The sequence below is a fragment of the Solanum dulcamara genome, chromosome 11, assembly GCF_947179165.1.
Source record: "Solanum dulcamara chromosome 11, daSolDulc1.2, whole genome shotgun sequence".
Classification (NCBI taxonomy): domain Eukaryota; kingdom Viridiplantae; phylum Streptophyta; class Magnoliopsida; order Solanales; family Solanaceae; genus Solanum; species Solanum dulcamara.
In genome coordinates, this window is record NC_077247.1 from 47107001 (window position 1) to 47132699 (window position 25699).

The window sequence follows — 25699 nt, forward strand, 5'->3', positions numbered from 1 at the left end:
ATGCTATAAAATGTCTATGTACAACTCGTTTGGGCAATGTGCCATCATCGATAGGCATCCGGGAGTGCAGCCTAGCAGTTCCACTGAATGAGCAACGGGAAACTTTGTTAAAATATCAAACAGAATCTATTTAAAATCTTGATGGGCGGAGTTATCTAGTATGTGTGTTAATGGAGGATTGGGACTGTCATATGAAACTGCCATTCCAATGTAAGTCATAACTACAATGAAAGCCAGGTGAAAACAAAGGCAGATCAGTAAAACTTCATGATCATTCCTTGTCGTCACCGAATCCAACACTAGAACCGTTAAATGCATTCACGTTCATAACTTGACTCGTATATAAAGTGAACTGAACTAGTAAACTGGGATTATCCACCTCATCTTCAAGCAGTTAAAAATGCTCCGAGGTTAGACTTCACCAACACTTATATGACAATGATGTATTGACAAATATACCTACAGAAACGGGACGGGTTCCTCAGTTGCCTCCGCCTTACAAGAAGGAAACAAGAACCTCCGTTTTAACTCCAGCCACCAATGGAGGTTGAGTCAAGGATGAGAGTGATGTATAATACACAGACAAAATGCAACTTATTTTAAAAGCATCCAACTGCTTATCCAGACTATGTTATGTAGTAGCCACCTAAATTATCAACGAGATAGTCGGGGAAAGGTGCACCAGTCACATAATCAAACCCTTCAGCAGTGGGAACAGTTTGATTTGGAGCAGCAGGAACGTTAGTAACAGCATCCTTTGAGTTGGCCTTTCCTCTGCCTTTAACAGAGCGCTTGTTCTCCAAAGGAAATTCAGCAGAGAGCCTTCCCATTTGCTTTTGCAAATCAGCAACTGATTCATTCGTTACTTTCCCTTTTGGACTCTTCTTCCCATCAACAAGTTTCAGCTCCAATCTGTACAAGGCCCATGCATCATACTTGCTGATCTCATATTCATACAGATGCCATTCCAGATTTTTCATCGGCTGTGGATCCATATAGTAGGATCTCTTCAGCCCTCCATAATCATTCATCACTTGCTTCCTAGACTCATGCCAACCCCGCCCGTTATAATCTGGCAGTGATCTCTGCTTTCTGTTTCCACTTTCAAATGCTCTTCGAGGCTTATCAAAGAAAAGCCATTCCCTGATTGTTTCACCTTCAACAACTTCAAGGTCAAAGAGCTCTGCGGAAGCACAAGCAAACAAATCAATATCAGATTATTATTTATATATATATATATATATATATATATATATATATATATATATATATATCAGATTTTACAAGAAAAACAAAGCAGGAATAAACTGATCTTGTATATGACATTCAGCAATCAGAAATACAGAACTGTCTTAGCACACTAACCTGGTGCATTCCAAGGGGACTTTGCAGTGGCAGCACCCTTACATTCCGGAACACCAACATCTTTCCCATGTGCTTTTGCACTTAGAGCTTGGAAAAGTAAATTATCCTTTAAGCCAACACCCATTGGTCGAACAACTGGAGGTCTTCCAAGATAGCCTTCATTAGGTGCAAGAGCAGCATGATAGTCACTGCAGTAGTCATGAGACTTCTGGCACCAATCTGACCCCATCGCAGGTCGAGGACAATCCCAAAGTGCACATTTAGGTCCCAGGAAAGCAGAAGGTGGAGGACTGATCTGAATAGGAGGCAAATCATCCTCTAGACAAAGATTTAAAGCATCAAATCCAAACTGATCAAAGTCTTGCTGTGGATCAAAAGAATGGTAATCTAATTGTGTTCCGACGCCTAGGTTGTTAATCCCTGCATTGTTGACCACTAAAGGCGTACTTTTGCACTGATCAATCAACTGGTAACCTTGCTCCTGCAGCACCGGAGTTGCATTAAAACCCTGCAGAAAACACATCACTTAACTAGTGAGGGTTCATGGATAAAATTAGTGGGTGAAACTGGTAAAAGAAAAAATATTTCGAGAAAAGCTAATTGAAAAAGGATGGTCAAGAAGTCTCTAAGGAGTGACATTCATTAGAGAATGAGGCTAGAAAAAATGAAAATGTCAGCAAACAGGTGATGAAACTGAAACAAGAAATAAAACTTCAACAAGATGGTCAGTCATGACACAACAAATTATGAGGCAAAATTTGGAGGAAAGCATTTTCAAGTTCAAAATACCAAGCTGCCTATATCAAGAAGTTGATTAAAGTGGTCATTAATCAACTACTATCTTGATTCCTTTGAGCAAAACAGAATAAGAAACAACCAGCAAATGGTACGAATAAATTTATTTAACATATGTAACAGAGAGAGAACTCAGCCTCTGTGAACTTTGCAAAGCACAACTGGTTGCAGACGGGATTAAAGGAAAAATATCCTGATAGGCTAAAGGCCAACAGGAAAATAGTCTAGCTATCATGATCCTTTGAATACTGAATCCACAATAGAGCAGAATGGATACAATGAGTACATGAAGTTGGCCCTAACTAATTTGGTGTGACAGTTGATTGATTGATGTGTAAAAGAGGGAATAGGGAACACTGAATAACATTCACAGTTTCCAAATTTTGAGATACTTCTAAAAGCACTTTCTGGGATAGATCTCCATTGTCAGCACACACTCACCAACTAGTCCAACATGGCAATAGAACTTAAAACTTTGTGGTTCAAAAAGAAAAATCATTTGCACCAAAAAAACTAACCATAATTCAGAACCTACAAGTAGGAGTGTTCACAGAAAACCAAAAACCGAACAAAACCAAAAATCAAATCATACCAAAGAAAGTTATGGTTTGATTTGATTTTTAATTTTAGAAACCGACAAAATTTGAATTGGTTTTGGTTTAAAGCCAAAAATCGAAAAACCTAACCAACCTAACTATATAAGTACCTATGGAAAAATAGGATTGTGCACGCGCACACACATATATATGTGTATTTTTATATAAAATTTTACGTACATGTTAATCTCATGAACTCTTGGTTTGTAATTTAGGTGTTTGCCTTTACTTTCTAGTTTGATTTGTAATTTTTATTTTGATAATGCTAAAAATCTATTTCCTGTTCTTTGAAATAACTTATCTTTGAGTCCTTTAATTATTCATCATTGTTTATTTTAATTATTATCAAGATACATATCTTGGTATATCATAACTAGATCTTAATTTTTTTTGCACAAAAAAAATCATTGTAATCAATTTAATTATGTTCCTTGGGAATGGCTAAATTCTTGGACAATGCATACAATTTTTTTTGGGAGGAAGCTACGTATATAACTTGATTACATATATATATATATATATTCCATTTGATTTGGTAGTATTATGTTGAAATATAGTCATTCTAACATGTTCTTGGAGGTATATTCTCATATATTTTAAAAACTGACAACCGAATGTACTGGAAAACAAAGACCAAAACCGAAGAGATGAAAAAACGACTTAATTGATTTGATTTGGTTACATCCAAACCGAACCATGAACACCTGCTACCTACAAGCTTCCCTGGGACAGTAGATCAAAGAAACTAATGAAGACAACAGTAGAAAAGGTTTTATACAATAGATATTAGATTCAATTTACAAAAAGACACATGTTTCAGCTATACCAAAATAAGCGCCTACTCTACAAGAACACAAGACCTATCAATGTAATGAAATTCCACACTATGGTCTACCAGGACAGATACAAAAGTATTTCACATATCAAGAGATCATTTTTCTGTTGATAAGGTATATAATGTTACAAACATTGGGAAAGCACCCGCATACAAGAGGTATACCAAAAGGCATAGACTCTGCAAAAAAAATATGATTCTCTACAAATGACACCCAGTCGTCTATACAAATAGGAATTCAAGAGTGAACAAAAGAGTAATCAAATTCAAAAGGCAATTCCTCGAATGTACAAAGTCATTTTCAATTTCATCAAACGCTCACCTATTTCTCTCTCCATACTTCCCACATAAGAGCTCGACGAGCAACCTCCCATGCCCAACGTTATCTTCTCTGCTTCTAATCAACCCAGCACTATAAAACATTTCTGAAAGTGTCTCGTATCAACCACTGCATCCCAAAAAATAATTCAATACCACCCTCCAAAGATCCAACGCATATAGCACCAGCTAACATAAGTAACGTTTCTCTTCTCACATTCTCGGCTATCAAAATCACTCCTTGCTGCCAACCAAGTAAAAAAGCACACCTTCCTGGCGCCCTAGGAATCCATACTGAGAAATGTGGAAAGCATATCTCCTCTCTCACCAACAATTTATGATAAAACAATTTAACTTCGGAAATAATCGCTCTTCAAAACCCACCTCTGTGAGTCCTGATTATGAGATGATATAAACTGCTTGTAAAGTAACTCCCGCACCACTTATAGTGATTTGAGTCCTGATTGGAGACCCTCAAAAGTATCCTCCCGCACCACTTGTAGTTCCAAAAGCTAACTTGTTTCCCTATCTCCAACCATAAAAGTAATATGAACACTACAATCTTCCCATGACTTTATAGTACTTCTCCACAACCTGCACTGAACGGAGAAGTGATACTACTATTCCTCTCCACCAACCAGCCACCCTTTCAAAAGTGCCATATTTTTCTACTATTAAGAAGGTTTGAAAATGTGACCATTGATCATTGACGCTTTGAGTTGAACTAATTTAGAGTCATCTACATAAAGAGGTATTTTTTTTAATTTAAAAAAAGAAAGAACATGTTGCACTCTTACTGATCAAGAAGACATGTAATACTCATTGTCATTTATTTCATCTGCTTTCCACTTCGGTGAGCAAAAGAAACTACTCTTTGACCATCTAAGTTGTGTTGACTCTTCATTTTGTTGCCAAGTCCGCGTTGACACAACACTGGTGCAGTGTAGTCAAAGGCGCGCTTAAGCTCTGAAGCGAGGTTCAAAACGTGTTGAGCGCTTCACCTCGCTTTATGTGCGCTTCAGTGTAGTCGGCAAGGTTCTAAGGCAAACTTTTCCTTGCTAATGAGCCTCTTCTAAATAAGTGACTAAACAATTAATATTTCACTTTATCATAGTTTTCTTTTTCAATTTCTTTGGTCATATCTTTGTCATTCATGTTTATAATCATTAGTCTTGGACTAAACATATATATTTGTATTTTTTTTGTCCTTTTGCACCTTTTTTCATTAAAGACCACGCTTTATTTGCGCTTAAAGCCCCAATAGACCTTAGAGCTTTTTTACACTTTTTGCCTTTGATAACACTGCACTGGTGTGGGATTGGATCAATCCACATTGGATATTTTGACCAAAGTTCATGGAGAAATTTGGGGGGTTGGGGGATTAAGATTTTGACTTCTCCAAACAAAAGATAAAACATTTTAATACATGAGACATGACATAACTTTGATCCTTATCTTTCTCATAAAAAAGAGGGATAATTTCTAAAGACATGACACTTCCGGGTCATGATGGGATTACAGCAAGGATCAACTCCTAGGCCGCTTTTATTTGCCCCGATGATGGATGAACTGATGCGTCATATACAAGGGGAGGTGCCTTGGTGTATGCTATTTGCAAATGACATAGTATTAGTTGACAAGACTTGCAATGGAGCTAACAATAAATTCGAGGTTTGGAGACAAACCCTACAATCTAAAGGGTTCAGGTGGAGTAGAACTAAGACAGAGTACTTGGAATGCAAGTTTAGTGACATAACTCACGAGGCAAATGTGGAAATGAGGATTGATACTCAAGGAATCTCTAAGAGAGGACGTTTCAAGAATTTTGGATCTATAATGCAAGAGAATGGGGAGATTGCAATGATATTACACATCGAAATGGAGCGGGTGGATGAAATGGAGGCTTGCATCCGGTGTCTTATGTGATAAGAAGGCGCCACCAAGACTTAAGGGTAACTTTCATAAAGTGGTTGGTTTTTTTGAGGAAGATAACATTTTTAGTACTGTTAAGCAAAAACTTAACACACCCCAAAAAAGAAAGGTACAAAAAACCTTGTCCAAAAACCTATATTTTTAGACACTGCCAATTAAGTCAACTAAATCACTTACACTCGTCGATTCTGGATGGATGTTGTTCGGGCTGGAGTGATTTATTGATGGCACTCGATTTACACCAAAAAAGGAAGAGACTAAGATAGTTCATCCTAATTTTCTGGATAGAGCTTTTAGTTCCTTAAAAAACCTAGCATTCCTTTCTTTTTACACAATCCACCGATGCAAGCAAGGATAATCTTCTGCTATTCCTCCTCTCTACCCCTCTTCCCTACATTCCACTTGCTGTTTAGGAGCCTGATAGTAGACCAATTATGTTGTACGGAGAGTGTTGGCCAGTCAAGAACTCGCATGTCCAAAAGATGCAAGTAGCAGAAATGAGGATTTTGCAATGGATGTATGGGCACACAAGGAAGAATAGGATTAGGAATGATGATATTCACGACAAGTTAGAAGTGCCTCTATGGTGAACAAGATGAGAGAAATGAAATAGAAGTGGTTCAAGTATGTGAAGAGGAGCTACATGGATGACCCAATGCGGAGGTATGACAGGTGGGCTATGAATAGTTGTAGAGATAGGCCAAAAAAGTAGTCACTCTTAAGCCACTTTTCTGTCTTGAATCGGAATGAACCTGATGGTCATGTCCAACAAAGTCATCCAGTTTGGATCTGTGACCATCAACAACCAATGATTTCAGTTCAGAATTTTTGAATTTTTTCCATTTGCAACAAAGAGTCAACTATCAATTAAGTTGGGACGATAAAAAACAGAGACTGGATCAAATCAAACAAAGACGAGTATAGAAGTAAATGAATTACAATGAAATCAAAACTCCTAAGATAAATAATCTATCAACCGCATTCTAAAATGGATTCAGGAGAAGATTCATTCTGTTACAAACTATACCAGTCAAGAGTCCATCGCATGCACAAGATAATCTCAAGGAAAATAATTACCTCCTGAAAACCAGCAACATCATGTTTTTGAGCATCAGGCTCAGGCTTAGCAGCCGCTAATGCGCTGGTAGCATCATCTTCCTCCTCACCAAGCAGCAGCCTGAAGAGATCTGATGACATACGGCTTCCTCCCTGCACACCATGTATTAAGATAAACACTCACGACTAATATCTTCATGTGCATTAAAACTATATACAAAGGCTTGACCACAGAAACATACTTAAAACACTAGTATCCACGATTGCACACAACTACACCATAATGGAGACACCAACACAATTACACTTGAAGTGTGTAATAGATCCAAAAAAATTGTAAGCATTTGTTCGAGATGCTTCAACCAAACATAACATTAGGCATCACAAACACACAGATAAAGATACACACAGGTCGACATGCAAATATCAAAATTTGATCACATTGATTTAGGACTGATGTCTACCAGCCAATATCACAACATGGACATTGTGGACAGACAGGACAGTAAAGGAAAGTAAAACCACTTGGCACACCCTGCTAAAAGGGCATAAGGTTGGTTCTTGCCTGCAAAGAAGAGGCAGGGGAAGGCTCATTGAGCTCAGCCTTCCACTCACGAAGCATCTGGTGGACCTGCTCTTCAAGAACCCCAGCATCATAAGTTCGACTTTCTTTCCTTGCAGATTGCAGGTTCATGAACATACCCTGCAGATCGTCAACACGGTTTTTCGCCTTGTCCTTGAAGAGCGCACCGCTCTTCGAACCCTTCCCCATTCTAATCAAACAGAAGAAACCCCTCAATTCTTCACCTGCAAAAAGTCAAAACATTCTTAGCTTTAAAGTTACCGCAGTTATATGTTCCATTCCACCATCAAGCACAAAACATAAGCCAAATATAACCAACAAGATCACATTCGGGATTTCATGTTAGAAAAAGCAATAAAAACAACCACAACAAATCCAACCTTTGTAGAGAAAATCAATTATTAAACCCAAACCGAAATTCTCAAACAATCAAACATAAGTAACAACCACCAAAAGTAACCCAATTTGCAGCATACCCTCTAGAACCAAAACTCTCGTAAGACCCAAATCAGAAAAGACACAAATTTGCTCGATTCAACAAAAAACCAGGAAGTAAGGCGATCTTAACGGCGGAAGAACCATATACTAACCCTAATTATGGGAATCAAAAGAAATACAGCAGCATCACAATCAACTAGACAATTATCAAGGGAATATACATATAAAGCAAGGTTAAAAAAAAACAGAATAAAACATGGCAAAAAAGTAGACAATTACTCTGAAATTAGTCAATGGAAAAAAGAAAAAAAAAACGAAATCAGTAAGTTAAAACAGTAAATTCCCAAACGGGAAGATGAATTGGGTTCATACCGGTTATCGGCAGGTGGGTCGGAGAGATTGCGTCCTCTGAACAGTGGAGAGAGAGAGTAAGAGTAAGAGCTGCTTTTGGGTTTTGATTTTCTGTCTGTGATTTCTCTCTTTATATATATTCTTCGAAATTCGATGCCGATTAAAAGACTGGTATATATATATTTCTATCCAAACCCTTGAGAAAAATAAATAATAAAATCTACGTGGCAGTTGTGTTAATTAAGATAAACTAAAAAAATTAAATCCAACTGAAAATTTATTCTACTGGTTAACTTCAATATTTCTTTAGTTTTGTTGCATTGAATATATAGATTAATTGAAAATTATAACATTTACATGCACGTGATGAAATTGGTGTTATTATGTTGAATAAATTATAAAAAGTATATATCAACCACGGATATGCTAGTTATAAAAAGGTGCGAGAGATTAATAATAGCAAGAGAGAAATAGAGATAGACTGAACAAGAATTATGAAAGCGTGATAGATAGAATATGGCATAATTTTAGTTTATTGAGGATATGATCTTACGTAGAAAGATGCAAAGACCAATTATCAAAGTAGATAGTTAGTAGATAGTTGAGCACTTTATGTGGGAGGGACAGGTCTAGTCCTCTCCTCTTTTCCTTATTAGTAGCCTTATTTAGTAATCATGTAATTGCTCCATAATCATGTAATAACTATTCACAAATTTGATATAAACACATTTATCTATTTCAATAGAAGTAAATCCACCACTTAATCAAACTTGGTCAAATGTAAATCCATCACCTAACCAACTTGATCAAATTTATCGCTTATTGCTCAGGAACTTATTTTACATTATATTTGATCAACCATCACATATCTTTCGTGTTGCTTTATATAATTGTTTTTCAATAAATTACAATTCTAAACACAACTTTAATATTCATTTAATGAATAAAAAAAATTATGAATAGATATCAAAACAGATAAAATGAGAATAAAAAATTTCAGTCATTGAAGCATTAGTATCGATATAGTAAATAATTTATTTTTGAATAAAATCTTAATAACGTCTATCAATAAATCATCAGAGTTATACTGTTTTTTAGTAAAAAAAATATATTTACAACTAATGAATGCTAATCGGGGTAAATCAACAAGTCCTGAGTATTATTTTAAAAAATAGAATATATTTCAGCTTTTTACGATTTATTTTTAAAGAGGTATATGAAGAAAGCATATCTTGTTAGAAAATATTATAGAATCATTATCAATAAGATAAGTGTAAAATTCATCATTAAGTTAGTATGGGACAGTTAACTTCATAAATTCATCCTTCATTTTCACAATAGTCATTAAGGATAATATATTTGTAACCTCTATTAAATCTTACTCTTTTGATCTTTTATTTATTTAATCTCTTATTTTAAATTTATACACTTAAAATTTATCAAAGAATACAACCCACAATTTCTCGGGTTGGAATTGAGTTATACTAACTGCCATTACAAATTAAAAAGAATTGCGTGCAAGAGTCTATAGAAGTTGATGCATTCACTTCATATGTTTTTTTATTATTATTATTTTTTATGTTGAGAAAACATTCACTTCATCTGACCTGAATCTTAGTTTCCTTTTTTCCCCTTGAAAATGCCTTTTGAATTTTAAATATGCTATTAATATGTATTTCTAATGGACCAAGAAGTTAAAGAAGAATGAAAAAAGAAACATTAAAATAGGACCTCTATTTTTAGAATTAGTGTGGCACAATGAGATTGGTCCTTTCTACCACACATTTGGGAAATAAGATAGAAGCCTTTGAGAGCAGAATCCAGATCCATCAGGAAAAAGGTCCCTTTTGGTGGGTAAGTAAAAAGAGAGGAACAGCAAGGCAAGGAAGGAATAAAGGGCACACCCCACTATCCATCTTCAAGATTCCATGTAGGCTGTATTCAATTCATGATGCCACCCATCCCTATAGGATGGGATTGAAATGTGCTAAAGTATAAAAATTGGTGTTTCATTTGTATTACATAACTTTTGCAGGTAAAGTGCATCTTGTCAAAATGTCACCTCACCAGTATTGAACATTAGAACATGGCTGAACAATAATCTCCAAATCCAACATTTCACAATTTGCACCCTATGATGCTAAGTATACAAGTCTCTTAAGCATGTGGTGTTAGACATATGTAAAATCATTAGTATAGTGCCATAATTCAGAGGACATAGCAAAAACTCAGGCTATGGAACTCTTGCTTCATAACCTCACATTATTGATCACATCAATGGAAATTTTTAAAAGATTCAACTTCATTTTCAACAAGGAGCCTAGGCTTCTGGTTTACAGAAGGCATATGATTCTTGGCTCCAAAGAATGAGAAAACAACTGATCATTTTGCCACCAAACTTCATTCAATAGATCATGCTGGTGTTGGGACCTTGCCTTCTTCAACCTGAGAAGGTCTGAAATTGAACACTCCAGCTAGTCCTCGTCCCCTTGCCAACTGTTCAAGCTCTTGAATTTTGCTTCTCAGGCTTTCCACCTCTTGTGACAATGCGTCATCTCTTTCCCTCATTTGCTGAGAAAACGCACGAGGATCTCAAATATAGCTCAAACAAATTTCAAGTAAGGATGAATTTCAGTTCATTATAAGAGCTAATAGAGGTTTTTGATCTCAACTCATGATGTAATAGAACAGAAAAGACTTGTTTTAGACAGACTTAATAAAATTCAATGTAAAAAATTACAACAGTTCCTTCTACTGCTGCAAAGAGCCAGGTAAATTAGGGTGCCTTTACAGGTTTAGTAATAGAAATAATATGCAATTAAAGGGATACTTAGCGCATCCACCTATCTTCTCTAAGAGTTGTATGCAAGAGTAATGATGGATGTGGCACAAAATTGGTCCGTTATTTGGCAGATCACAGGGACTAGATCAGCAGCCAGTCAACCAAAAAGTGGTCGCTTTACTGGACCCATTCCATAAAATTGCATTGAGATAGAAATAAGTAACCATAACCTAATTTATAATAATAATTATTATTATTATTATAAATAACGATAAGAATACTTCAAAAATGGACCTTTCTAACTCAACCTCAAAAGTTGGCTCTTAACAATTATAATTAGTAACCATAAACTTGAGAAAGAGATGCAAAAGTGGATGTTTACTGAGATAAAATCACAGGAACAACACATACTTTTAGGAGTGTTCAGTGTTTTTACTTTGCGTGATACGAAAGAGTTTGTCAAAGACCAAACAAGTAACCGAAGAATTTGAGAGATTACCTCCAGCTCTTGCCTGCGAAGTTCCTCCTTTTTAGCTTCTGATCGAGAACTTCTTTGCACCTCAAAGTAAAGTGCAGCAACTGCAACCTGTTTCAGCAATTTAAGAAAGTAGCCAAAGCACATATTAGAGAATATAAAGGTGCCAGATGCAAGACACCAAAGTAAAGTGCCATTGCATCACTCCAAACTGACCATCATTATTAACAGATTCAACCAAATATAATGATGCCCTCCCTGCAGCATTATTCATGGTTCATTACCGTGTCACTACTCACAAGAAATTGGCAAACCATTGAAACAGATAATTATTGCACTGAAATTGACATGTCGGAAGTGCATCACGGGAATGACATAGTCTGTTCCAGAAGATGTGCATCATCTCCAACATAGCACAGCTGTTCTAAATATCCAGCTGCTGACAGAGACCATTAAATATATTTTTTTCATTCTCTAGTGCCATTGGAAACTAGTTAATTGCCAGCAGCTGCAACTATGGTGGTTTTCTAAATCTCCCAACTCTATCAACAGGCTAACAGCATTTGACTCCTCGTGTCAATCTTGAAAGATGAAATAGATCATGAGGACGTGTTAGCTATTCCGTCATTATGTAACTATTCCACTAAAACATCTAAAAGCGAGAAATATCATAAGTTGGTTTTGGCCCTTTAATATATAGTTGTTTTGCGAAGGACAGACTTAATCTGAAACTTGAGATAGCATAAACAGCTGGGATAAACCAAGCTTTGGCCTAAATAAATATAAAATCTTCCTATTTTGGATCGGTAATAATCCACAAAATCTCATGAGCTAAACTCCAGCTTTATTGACCATCGTCCATAAAGGTTATTTATGACAGTATTGTCAAAGGCGAAAAACCAAAAAAAAGGTATGAAAGGCTCAAATGAAATTTATCGACATAAAAATTGAATTACAACAATTAAGTGAAAAACACGAAACAGAAATCATGTCAATGAAATTTAGAAGTCGGTTCTAATAATTTTATACAGATGCAGAGGTGCAGTTTTAAGTTCCTAGGGATGTCTTAAATATGATATAGTGTTCAGTACGATCTAAATTTGGCATTGACCACTCTTAAAAATATAGAACAAGCAGTAATTAAAAGAAAAAGATTGATTTCTCTCTTTTATGGGATGTCAAGAAAGTTGCATGAAAATATATTTCTTAAGAAATTTGAAATACACAAAAGAAAAGGAAAACGAAAAACAAAAACATGTTCTTGCATTTGTTTATGTGAAAGAAATGGAGTTTTAAAATACAGACTATTTGCTTTCAAGTTTCCTAAATATTTTTCTAGGACTTAACTTGAAGTTAAGTCTTTCATGTAACAGAGTTTTTCATTGCTTGCTGACTAACCATGCATAAAGAGTAAATTATTATTATCAGTACATTCCTTTCCCTTTCTTAATAACAAAGGATACCTCAAAAAGAAGAAGATAAGCACTAGAGCCCAGGGGTTCAAGTGTAACTCTTGGTACTTTCCTTTTCCTTACTTAGCAACCCATGATAACTTGAAGAGAAGGAGATCAGCACTAGAACCCAAGAGTTCAGTCTAATTCATCCAAGAGAACTGAAAGGGAATTCATGACACAACTCGGTTCAAGATTTTGTAGCACAACCAGAAAGTGCAGTCAGTGTAAAATGTTGGTTAAAATTATACTTGAATATTTTTTTTGCTCTAACATTTCAGAAAATAAAAGAGAAAATATAGTAGTCTTCATCAGGCATTATTATTTTTGACAACCCAATAGTATGACATCGGAATTGTGAGGAACCAGAGGTTAGACCTTCTAATATTAAGTCGGTGTAATGGGCTATAAAGGATACTATTTGGACAAGCTGCAAAAAAGAAGAATAGTTTCATAACATGTCAGTACTCTACCAAAGGCCCAAAGAAACTGATGAGAGACCCAGGACTTTGAAACTTTTCTTTTATCTTCCATTCCAACCGTCATTACACCAAAATGTGTTCAATCAGCACACTATCAACATTGATTATTTAAAGTGGGTATTCAACATGGTATCTTTAACTGGAGTTTTCAGATAAACGACTTTCTTTTTCCTTCTTCCACAAGTAAACAATTCATGAATATAAATTACTCCAAAAAAATCATTCAACTGAGGTTCATCATAAGAAATTCTTTAGATCAATCCTGTGTTGCTCAATAGCACTAACCATAATTCATTGGAACTACTAAGCTTCATACAGATCATCCAAAGCAATATGCTTCATATTTTAATGATCATGTAAAATTAGTCATAAACAATTCTCAACTCAAATCTGTATTGTTTAACAGCACTTAATTTAGGACCTACTTGCTCATGCTTGATCAGTCAGAATAATACTCTTTGATGTTTTGGAAAATAGTAAGCAGAAATTTCAGATTTGCAGCAAATTTTAAAGCTAGTTGTGTATCTGGAGATGGTAGGTATGAGACTTTCATGTACACAAGTTTTAGACCTCTAAGCTTTGTGTTTTTAGGAAATAATAAGGCAGTTGAACAGAGAAGGATTCGGCGAACATGTTGAATCAGGCATATTCCCATATATTGATGCAACGCAACTTTGATGCCCGAGATTTCAAGGGCTATGTGGATCATTAGAGGTTGCCACTGCTAGTCTGGGTAACAAAGGTAAGATGACTACATCGACTACTGCAGTCAGAGTTAATATCATGCTTTCAATGTACAAGAATTCAAACCTTAGAATAGTTAGCAAAGTGTATTCTCTTTTCTAAACAATAATGAGATGTAACAGTTAACAAACAGAGGAAGAGTAGATAACTATCTAGACATGTCATTACAGAGTCAAGTGAGAAAATAGGCAATACCGAAAAGACAAAAGCCTCCCCCAGAAGGTCAACAGCAGCTTGAACAGCTTTTTCTTCATCCAAAGGCCGTATCTCTACATTGGTTGCATGACCATATAACCGCCTCTGCATTGTTGTTGTCATCCGGTGGTTTGCCTGCTTCCAGCAATGGATGTGTTCAAAAAGACGAAATTTGAAATGCTAATTGAATTCAAAAGATCAACATATGAAGGAAAAAGTTTCTGAAAGATAGGTATTTGCATCTACTAAAGAAGCATAAATAGCTGAAATAATGCACTGAGGCGTAATAGAGTGAAATGCTCAGAGGAATGCAAGAGCATTTCTTGCATTGCATTATTAAGGGGTTAAAAGAACTAGAGAGCAAGAAAAGCGGATGGACTTATTAAAAGTAAAGACGCACATGCAACGATCAGCTATTTAGAGATGACGTGCACTCTGCCCCTTGGTCAAACTGCACTAAAATTCCTCAACCGGAACACAAGCCACTCTTATAAGGTATATTAAGATGTAACCATTAGAATCACCGATCACCTAAATGAATCTTACCAGTCCTTCAATTCAGAAACTACAAGTGCTAAAGAACAAAGCACAATTCTCCAAAGTTATAACCAAAAACAAAATGATAACCAATCTTCTCATGTGAAATAAATTGGCATCTGATAATGGTTCTGTTGCATTTTGTTTTCTGAATGGGGAATTATGCGACTGCATTATTTATGCTCTTTCAATAACTCATAACTAACTGAACTCGATGTGCAACTATAACTAACTAACAGGAACAGTAAAATTGCAAAATTCCAGGTCGTTCACACGACATAAACTTATACTCTTGTCAATTAAACTTTTCACTGATAAAGTCTAAAACCAGCCACACAGCAAACTCTTTCTCCCAGCACTTACTGATACATACTACAACTATTGCACTATCAGTCCGAATAGCCCCAATTAGATTCTGGTAATGCGATAAACCAGCAACAAGAACAACCCTTTTGCTAAAAGGGACTAAGAGCTTTTATTACGGAATTGGAATCTATGCCCTATATGGTCACCAATTCTACACAAAATATGAAGTCCTCATACACATAAAAAGTTAGAAACTTTGCTAGTGCTAGTCCTACTCCTACTCCTAACCCAATCCTTCTTTTCTGGGTGGAGGGGCAGAAGAAATGCCCAATTTATGCCCTCTTCATTCTAATTTGCTATACCAAAAAGGAGATTTAGATCAAATTCATGTCCTATGTAATCAACAATTTAAACCAAAGTAACAAAAAGACAGAGAAAAAGAAACCGAAAATTGTTTCATCAATAACGATGACAGATAATTAGATATGATTTCCAAGATAATCAGGGATTACCTGGGCGATGCTGACGATTATATTACGGAACTTGGGGTGCAACCCAGCTTGTTTCTTTAGCCTACTGGCAATGGGTTTGCTCAGTGTTTTCAATGCAAGTGTCCCAAGCTTCAATACTGGGAGGGCCATTACTGTATCAACAATTTCTCAATCTGGGTAATTCTAAAAGGAAACCAATCAACGTTAAAAACGTTCCATTGTGTGTGCTTCTACAAGCAGTTATATGTAAGGATTCATGAAATTGTAAGTTGACCAGTTCATCAAGGGCTGATTTCTTGAGGAATAAGGTAAAATGCGTGTGGAATTAAGGTGAAGGTTCTTTCATGGAAGCTGAAATGTGGTGAAATAGAAATGCCTATAAAAATTGTGAAGATGTTTGACGGGAGGGAGTACTACAGTATGTGATTCGTTGACTTCTCTCCGTTGAATGTTGATTGGTGGGATGGCTGAAAAGTCGAAATCAGAGATCTTGGGTGTTTGGAAATTGATAAACTCCAGGGAATGAGGTTAAAATTGTCTCCGGATAACTTTACTTTCCATCGTCCTGTATTAGATACAGCGATAGGGTGTATATGATCGATTCAGTTTGATTTCAAGTATTATTAATTCGACTTATCAATTTTTAATTTTTAAATATGTTAAATCGATATTTAAATCAATAAGATATTTGTTATCAATTTTTAGTCCTTAACGGTTCAATTTAATCAATAAAAAAATATTTTTTAAAAAAAAATATACGATTTCTGGAGCCGACGTTGTAGCAACTTACATACCTTTGCCCTCAACCTACATTGGCAAAGCCTAAAGAATAATTAAATACTAAATACTAAATAATATGATATAGTGGTTAATTAATTATATATTTATATTAATATTTTTTGTTTGATATTTGTGTATGAGTAAAAAAAACTAAAAAATTAAATTAGTAAACTATTAGGCTTAATGGGTTATCCATTTATCCAATAATCCAATATTATAAAACTACTATCGAACCGATAACCCAATAATTATTTTTTATAAAACCATTAAATAATTGTTAACCTAATAACCCAATAAAAATAAACCAAAAACACTTTTTTGATTCGATTTATCGGCTGGTTCGATTTTTGCACATTTCTATCCAGTATTATTTCAATAAATACAATATTTGAGTAAATTATTTCATTTTTTATTATTACACTTACATAATATCATATATCAACAATTTAAATGATAAATTTATAAGAAAGATAGAGTATGGGATAAAATTACTATGAAAAGGTAGGATAAATGATAAAAATATGATCATTAAAAATAAGTAGAGATAAAATGAGAAGAAAATATTAAGTTAACGACGTGATCAGACCAGATCGACCGTCACACAAAATGAGACTTTTCATCGTTACCTGATGATAGATTTAAACTATACGATACAATAAAATTTAAGTAACAATCAGAACAACACATTATATTTAAACTAACAGTACAATACAATACAACGCGTAACAACCATCCAAACAAAGTGTAAGTTATACCGAAATTAATTATTTTTGAATTAGTTATATGGATAAAAATAATAGAAACATTACCTAGAGGCCGCTTGAATTGACTTATAAGCTGCTTATAAGTTGTTTTCAACTTTTTTTGAGTGTTTGATTGACCAATTTAAAGTCATTTTGTGTTTAAAATAAGACCCAATAAATAGTTGAGTTTATTTGAATGAACTTATTTTAAGCAGTTTATAAGTTGAAAACAACTTATAAGTCAAAAAAAAAGTTGGCCTGCACCTATTTTTTTTTAACTTATAAGCAGTTTTCAACTTATAAGTTGCTTAAAAATAAGTCAATCCAAACAGGCTACTAAATACACATCTTATTTTATCATAATTTTTAAAATTTTCTACCATTTAAAAAAGTTTCAAAAATCTCCTCTCAGGTATATCACTTTTCTCTCACTGATACATCTCTATTCCTCTCTTAGATATATTCCTCCCATCTTTGTTACATCTCTATCCCTCTCTCGAATACATTACTCCCCTCTTTGATACATCTCTATCCCTCTCTCGGATACATTACTCCCCTCTTTGATACATCTCTCTCATATATATCCGGATGTTTAATCCATTTTCTGATACATCTCTATCCCCTATATGTAACATCCATTCCATCTCAGATACATCCCTCTCTCCTATATGTATCCGAGTGTTTGTATTAGAAATTCATAAATTTTTAAAAAAATTTATAATTTTTTTAAAAATAAAAAATAATATATTTAGCTTTTAACATCATAAAATTTATATAAATTATACTAAAATAATATTATAATTCTAAAATAATCAATTACATATAAGTTATTTTGTGATTTTATTTCAATCACACCTAATATAAAGTTGGTAAAGTTGTTCAATTCAACGTATACAATCCATGGGCATCTTTGGCGTTTCCCATATATTCTACTACTATTATGTTAAATAATTTTTTATTGGGAGAAAAATAATTTTAGTTCCTCAATTATTTATAAATTTAAATCTTGGTCGTTACGATACAAAATTTAATATATTTAATTTTTAATTAATTAAAATATACCTGTTTGATCATTTTATGTAGGAAATTTGTATATTTGAACTAATTTTGAAAGAGTATGGAGGAACAATACAAATTTAACATAACATATGGATATAAAATGCTTATTTTAATAATATTTTTTGAAGTTTGATATGCTTATTAGTACTAGTGTATGTTAATGCATATTCTTAATACATAATTTTTTTTATAAGTTATGTCAGTATTAATAATATATCATTTATGTTTATGATATTAAACCCCACAGTAATTATATAGTTTAATCTTGTAAATCAAATGTTATAAGTACTTTGTTATATGTGTATTATTTTATATCAATAAAATCAGGTTAAAAGTGAATTAATGCATATTTCATGTCATCTTTGTCCAAAACCCCTTGGGAAATGTGAGCCGTAGATGAGAATGGAATTGACGTGCCTGATTACCACACCTATTCACAAAGCACAAATCTATCCACGTCATCGATCCGCAACTTAAAACATACTATTAAGCCAATCACAACCGTCGATGTGCACCCATTCAATTTGAAACCAACGCACAAGATCCTCCACGTCATCGATCCACTACACCAAACAATCCCCAAATCTGGTCCATCCATTCAATTCGATTCATCAACGGCCAAGATCACTCCTCCTCCTGCCCTCAAATTTCTTTAAATTCTCTCTCCTCTCGCCCTCCATTACCATCTCAAAAGCTTTCTAAAACCTTGTATCATTTTCTATCAAATTTCTTAAACCCTAATTCCCAAATGGCTCGTACAAAGCAAACCGCCAGAAAATCCACTGGAGGAAAAGCTCCGAGGAAGCAATTAGCCACAAAAGCCGCCAGAAAGTCAGCTCCGGCTACTGGAGGAGTGAAGAAGCCTCACAGATTCAGGCCAGGAACAGTGGCTCTTCGGGAGATCCGTAAGTACCAGAAGTCAACTGAGCTTCTGATCCGTAAACTCCCATTCCAGCGTTTGGTTCGTGAGATTGCTCAGGACTTCAAGACTGATCTCCGTTTCCAGAGTTCAGCTGTTGCTGCACTCCAGGAAGCTGCTGAAGCTTACCTTGTTGGGTTGTTTGAAGACACTAACTTGTGTGCTATTCATGCTAAAAGGGTTACTATTATGCCTAAGGATATTCAGCTTGCTAGGAGAATTAGGGGTGAGAGGGCATAAATGTGAATTCATGGTAGCTACTAGATGAAAAAGTATAATTAATGGTAGATTGTTGCTAGGGTTTCCAGTGTATTTTGATTCAGAATTTTCTCGATTCTGAATATGTAGTTTAATTGGAAGTATTCTAATGAATCATCAGCGCTCTTTGCAAAATTGATGTCTTTTTAATTATTCCTTTTCATTTCAGTATAAATTCTTGTATTGGAACTTTTTCATTATTATCGTATTGCTTGAAAAAATTGCTTCCCAATTTTGTTTAATTAAAAGGAGTAGAAGAACCTTATTGATAATTATGGCATGAGTGAAGAAAAAAATTATTCTGATGATAGATGTCCATAGACCAGAGTGTTTCTATGTGATTAACGTTTGCCGTATTATTAGATGGTAATCCATACTATAACTTTTAAATCTATCTTGTTCTCGTCTCTATGGTTTTAATTGTGATGAGGATGTTTCTTGAGCTTACAATTTATTGATTAAAATGTAGAAAATAGAAATAATAGGAAGCCTGCATTTTCACATTAATGCGAATCACTAATTGCTCTCCTTAAAGTCAAGATTGGTATTCTCCAAGTTTGGTGGAACAGATAATATCTGAAATTGAATATGACTCAAGTTGAGGATAGATGCAAAATGCTTCAACTGTTGATCATTATCTGCCGTGGTGTAAAGACCAGGATTTTGTGGAGGTAAAGTATTAATAACTGACAAACACAAAGCCTGCCTTACAAGTGTCATATTTTTGCAGAACCATCCAATTTTAATGATTATCCACTAATCTCCCGTCCTTTTATCCCTTTTATTCTCTTGTAGTTTTGAATATCATTTTTATGACATTTTGATGTACCTCTTGCCAGTCTTTGGTCTTGGTTACCCTGCAATATTGGGTCAAGTCTCATTTTTTTTTGGAGAGCTGTTCCTTCTCTAGTATTTCTTATGGAACACTCATATTTTTGCTAATCTTTTCTACATCCAGTCATGCCAATCCAACAATATTAGGATCATCTCATTCATCAAACCAAGCAATGGCTGGCACGGTATATTTGAGAACTAATAGATTTGAGGTTAAACTAGAGGGCATTACCTTTAAGGCCAAAGAGTTTGAATCTTTATGTGCAATTGATTTTCTTTTCCCAAAAGGTAAGATTTGGGTTCGTCCACCTGTTGTTGGCCTTGATGTGATGCACCACCCTCGTGATCCCACCATAATTTTGGTTCTCTTGTGTTTTGGAGTAGGTTGTTTGATCCTCAGGTTTCATTCTGGGGAACAACTACCTGATCCTGTCCTAAAATTCCTTACGGATGAGAGGATCCGTTTTGTTGGTTTTGGAATCCCAGAAAAGAAAGATTTATTCCCATTTGAGGAATTAGGTTTGACTAAAGATAAAGTAGACATTGGCTATATTGCCACCAAGTATTTCAAAAATCCCAAATATAAGCATTGTGAATTAGGAGAGTTGGCGCGCAAAGTTCTTGGGATCCAGAGAATGATTGGTCTTACAGAGGCTTCATCCTTTGAGAGACATGAGCAAATCAAATGTGCTATCTGTCAACTTTTCATATCCAATGTGATTGCCATGTCATTATTGACTACACCTGATAAGAAAAAGTTGTCAGATGCTCCAAAGAAGACCTCATTTCTAAAGAATCTATCTTCTCTACCTTTGTTGAGTGAAGGATGGTTCAAATTGCCTAAGGGGAAAAAGGGAGACAAGAACTCTTCATTGCAAAGAGGTACAGATGTTCTTGTTCGGACATCATCAGAGGAAGAAGAGTATCTTGTTGACACAACTATAAGCAAACATAAAGAAGGTACAAATAGTAATGACTTACAACAAGCCAAAATTGCAGAATTTACCTTCTGTGATGTTTCTGCTGGCTTTTGGGGTGACAAAGAAGACATCATGGTTGACGATCGTGTCCAAGGCAAAGGTAGTGAGTGTAACTTAGATGATGGTGTCTCTCCCCGTATAAGTGGCAGTGAATTTGGTTTGGGTGAGGATCTTGTCCTAGTCAAAGTTAGTGAGGGTAAGTCAGGAGATGATTCTGCTTATGGCAAGGCTAAAGAGATTAGTGCAATTGATGATTCCAATGAGGATGTTTTAGTCTTTTTTCCAAAAATTGATTCCAAGGAGGCAGCTTATTTGTCAAAAAAGCCTCTAAAAGGGATCCTGAAATGTCCATCTGCAGGTCAGGAAGCTTGGAATTCATTATGTCCTAACCCTGATTCCCCTCTATCGGTGGACAATGCTACAATTTCATTGAGACGAGCCAATTCCAAGGGGTGTAATGTTAGCTTTAAAGAACAGTGGCTGTAAACTGCTGGTATACATTCCATGTCCGTTATGTCTTCATATTGTTTTCGTGTTTGTTCTCCATGTATTATTGGAACCTCTAGTGCCATTGCTTTGTACATTACCATTAGACTGGCTGTTGTAATGTTTTTTCATTATCAGACTTGTGGTGTTCCACCTTTATCAATCTCCCTGTGCTTCCACCCAATCTCCTTTAGTCTCTGTGGCTGTGTGAGTGGAAGCACTGACCGAGGTTGGAATTCATGACATTGTTTCTGTTGAATTGTATGTTAAAGCTTAAGTTGTTAGGATATTTTTATCTATATGTTTGTGTTTAAATCCCTCCATGTGTGAGATCACATTCTTTTTCCTGCAAAGCTAGTGAGAATTCTTTGATGATGGTTGGTGGCTGTGAGACTTGAATTTATAATCACAACTAGTACATTCACAAACTTCGAGTTAGCTTTCCTGGAGTTGAATAAGTTTAAGGAAAGCTAATTTTGCTGTACCTCGATAGCAACTTATCAAAATTTGAAAAAGTTATTTATATGCTGAAACCTTAGATATGTTATTTAGCTTTCTAGTGTATATGAATTGGGAACTGCATTAACAGAAACATTTTTCTTGTAGTTGCTTCTTTTAAAGACAAATATTTTTGATTCTGCATTTGTTCTTCACATTCTCCCGAGTTATCATTTCTTAGAAGGCTTCTGCATTGTGAAATGCAAGTCATTAGACATAGGGCTGGGCATAAAATATCGAAAATCGAATTACCGAACCGAACCGGATATTTCGGTATTCGGTAATTCGGTATTTCGGTTCGGTATTCGGTACCGAAATTGATATTTCGGTATTTCGGTTTCGGTATTCGGTATTTCGGTTTCGGTATTCGGGAAATCCCGAATACCGAACTTTTTTTTTTTTTTTTTTTTTTTTTTTTTTTTTTTTTTTTTTTTTTTTTTTTTTTACAAAAAAACCGGAAAAAAATTTACCAAAAAAATAAGAGTATAGTAAGAGGACTATCTCATTTTTTCATTTCCCTTACCATTTTCATTTCAACTTTCCCACGTTTACCGTATATTATATGCACACTTATACGTACATTATGGATAACTGCTAAAATTTAATTCATGTACATATAAAAATTATAAATTCTAATTTCAAATTTATGCAATTGATTAAGAATTCTAATTTCACTTTGCATGATTCTCACGTTAGTTATCTACATAAATTGTTTGGTAGTTACATTGAAAACGAAAGATTCCAACTCTTTCATATCTTTGCAGGAACTAATTAATAATTACTGCAGTGATGTAGAGTTTTTGGATAATTCAAAGAAAAACATATGTATAAAAATTATGTATGATATATTAGAGATTTTTGTTTTCACTCTTTTTCATTATTTTTATTACATGGTAATATTTTTTTTATTCTGTATCAATTCATAAATTATTTTCTCTTTGTTTACGATGTATCATTTCTCCTCCGTAGAATGTGGCTTACGAGCAATTTCAATTTCCATATTCGACAAGTTAAAATGCATATATTACTGAATTATGGTGTAGTAATAAAAATGTAAGTTAAGATATGTATTCTTTAGGTTAATGTAAATATTAAATGCGGATAAATTTTTATTGTATATTAACTATTAAAAAAATATGGTATTACCGAATACCGTACCGAACCGAAGTTTGATTTATCGATTACCGAATTACCGAACCGAAGTTTGAAAGTTCGGTATTTGGTATATACTTTAAATTACCGATTACCGAATTACCGAACCCGAACTTTAAAAATACCGAACCGAATACCGAACGCCCACCCCTAATTAGACATACTTTTTGCAATAATTAAGCCATATATTACACTCAAATTCACAAATATTCTGAGTCTTAGTCCACTAAAATCATAGAAAAAGGAATAGTCAAGATCTTATGATGCAAAGTTCCACCCCAACAAAGTAATGAATAGGGATAAAATGGGTGATTGATTTCTCTCTAAAAAGAACAGGGAAATTCTGATGAACGGATGTTCCAATGGATAGTGAAATTTTCAGAGCTCAGTGTCACGGACTTAAACTTCAACTAAGACCTCCGTGCGGCACTTGAAAACTTACTCATGAATCTTTCACGATCTTGTAAGCTCAAGTAAGCCTTTAAGACTAGATCGCTAAGGGAATGTTAGATTGTAAGAAAGACAAGAGAGCTTTTATGAAGAAGACTTTTGTATTGCTTTGAAAGAATGTTTGATTGCTTGATGGTTTGCTATAAATGAATGTCCCCTCTATTTATACTACTCTTAAGGGGCCTAAGTGTAAATAAAATTTACTATACAAGTCCTTCCATATTTACAAAGAAGTCCCTGCTCTAGAACTCTCTACACATTCTAGAGAATTCCAAATCTTTCAAGACTTCTCTACAAGCTTCTACAAGAATCTAGAGTCTTCCACTAACCCCTCCACTCCAAGACTTTAGGTTCTTCCACCTTCTTCAAGATCAAGTGGCGGGTCATAACATTCCCCCCCACCTGATGTGGCGATGACCGTGGCGCACTACTGCTGCAAGAACTCCCAAATTTTGCCTTTAAACTGCCACAGGTCTTCACACCTCTCCCAGGTGGCCTCCTTCGGAGATTGTCCCTTCCAATGGACTAAGAACATAGCAGCGGCCTATTGTCCCTGTTTTTGCTTGGCCTGGTAGTCCATAATGGCCTCGATGTCTTGATCATAGGAGGCGATAATTGTGAAGGGCGCCCGACTTGATTCTCCTCGGCTAGGATCATTTTTGTCTTCATGGTACGGCTTGAGGACACTAGCATGAAAGACTGGATGGACCTTAAGATACGGTGGTAGTTCCAACCTGTAGGAGATCTTGCCAACCTTGGCAATGATCCTGAACGGGCCCTCGTACTTTCACACCAAGTTTTGATGCATGCCTCGTAATGCCTTAAATTGCCTTGGGTTGAACTTGACCAAGACCATGTCTCCAACTTTGTAATCCGTGGGACGATGCTTGCGATCGGCAAACTTTTTCATCTTTTTTGTTGCCTTGTCCAAATAGGACTTGGCATTGTCGAGTTGTTCCTCAAAGCCCTTGGCCATGTGATAGGCCCCCAAACTCTTGCCTTCGAACGCGGTCGATAGTGAATGTGGAGTTTGTGGTTGTTGGCCTGTGGCTAGCTCGAATGGTGTCTGCCGTGTGGCCTCGCTCCGCTGCAGGTTGTATGAGAATTAGGCTACATCCAGCAGCCTCGCCCAATCCTTCTGATGTGAGCTCACAAAGTGCCTCAAGTAGCACTCCAGCAAGGCATTGACTCGCTCCATCTATCCATCAGTCTGCGGGTGGAAACTAGTGAAGAAGTGCAATTTCATGCCAAGAATCTCGAATAATTCTCTCCAAAAGTTTCCGGTGAAGCGTGGGTCTATGTCTCTAATGATGTGCCTTGTCAATCCCCAATACTTCACCACGTTCTTGAAAAATAGTCTGGCGGCCTCCTTAGACGTGCAACTTACCGTGGCGGGTATGAAGCTGGCATACTTGGAGAACCTGTTCACCATGACCATAATCGTCCCGTACCCGTCGTACTTCGGCAAGCATGTGATGAAGTCCATGGTCACGCTCTCCCATGGATACTCCACTACGGGTAGGGGCTCCAAGAGTCCTCATGGTTGACGCTGCTCTACTTTGTCTTATTGGCACACAAGATAAGTCTGCACATAGCATTCAATATCGTCCCGTATACATGGCCAGTAGTAAATCGCCTCAATCAATGCCCTTGTGCGATGCTGCCCTGGATGTCCGGCCCATAATGTGTCATGACTTTCCTTCATGATTCGTCACCTGATAGTTCTGAATTTTGGCACATAGATCCTTTGCCCGACGGTAAGTAAGAGTCCATCTTCTACCCAGACGCGCCTTGTCTTGACATGAACG

The 25699-nt window shown here is 35.6% G+C and overlaps 3 protein-coding genes across 3 annotated transcripts; 1 reads left to right on the forward strand and 2 right to left on the reverse strand.

Moving 5' to 3' along the window:
* Positions 1–178: 178 nt before the first annotated feature.
* LOC129872022 (transcription factor VOZ1-like) lies at positions 179–8421 on the reverse strand. Its single transcript, XM_055946856.1, has 5 exons — positions 8291–8421; positions 7463–7704; positions 6919–7050; positions 1366–1873; positions 179–1183 (listed from the first exon to the last, which is right to left on the reverse strand). The coding sequence occupies exons 2-5, from the start codon at positions 7667–7669 to the stop codon at positions 627–629; spliced, it is 1404 nt and encodes a 467-aa protein (XP_055802831.1). The 5' UTR covers positions 7670–7704; positions 8291–8421; the 3' UTR covers positions 179–626.
* A 1836-nt stretch (positions 8422–10257) lies between these two features.
* On the reverse strand, positions 10258–16300 carry LOC129874411 (OPA3-like protein). The gene is made up of 4 exons (XM_055949699.1): positions 15754–16300; positions 14399–14533; positions 11551–11637; positions 10258–10840 (listed from the first exon to the last, which is right to left on the reverse strand). The coding sequence occupies exons 1-4, from the start codon at positions 15880–15882 to the stop codon at positions 10682–10684; spliced, it is 510 nt and encodes a 169-aa protein (XP_055805674.1). The 5' UTR covers positions 15883–16300; the 3' UTR covers positions 10258–10681.
* A 2686-nt stretch (positions 16301–18986) lies between these two features.
* On the forward strand, positions 18987–19626 carry LOC129874494 (histone H3.2). The gene has a single exon (XM_055949788.1). It carries the CDS (start codon positions 19063–19065, stop codon positions 19471–19473), a length of 411 nt encoding a protein of 136 aa, XP_055805763.1. The 5' UTR covers positions 18987–19062; the 3' UTR covers positions 19474–19626.
* The last annotated feature ends 6073 nt before the right edge of the window (positions 19627–25699 follow it).

What these genes read in the sequence shown, in the direction of transcription:
- LOC129872022 (XM_055946856.1), bottom strand. Translation starts at nt 7,669, where the DNA reads ATGGGGAAGGGTTCGAAGAGCGGTGCGCTCTTCAAGGACAAGGCGAAA. An exon ending in ATGTTGCTGGTTTTCAGGAG is followed by an intron (nt 1,874 to 6,918) that starts GTAATTATTTTC and finishes TGTTTTCTGCAG; the next exon opens with GGTTTTAATGCAACTCCGGT. An exon ending in GTCCCCTTGGAATGCACCAG is followed by an intron (nt 1,184 to 1,365) that starts GTTAGTGTGCTA and finishes GTGCTTCCGCAG; the next exon opens with AGCTCTTTGACCTTGAAGTT.
- LOC129874411 (XM_055949699.1), bottom strand. Translation starts at nt 15,882, where the DNA reads ATGGCCCTCCCAGTATTGAAGCTTGGGACACTTGCATTGAAAACACTG. An exon ending in TAATCGTCAGCATCGCCCAG is followed by an intron (nt 14,534 to 15,753) that starts GTAATCCCTGAT and finishes TGCTGGAAGCAG; the next exon opens with GCAAACCACCGGATGACAAC. An exon ending in TTCGCAGGCAAGAGCTGGAG is followed by an intron (nt 10,841 to 11,550) that starts GTAATCTCTCAA and finishes GCGTTTTCTCAG; the next exon opens with CAAATGAGGGAAAGAGATGA.
- LOC129874494 (XM_055949788.1), top strand. Translation starts at nt 19,063, where the DNA reads ATGGCTCGTACAAAGCAAACCGCCAGAAAATCCACTGGAGGAAAAGCT.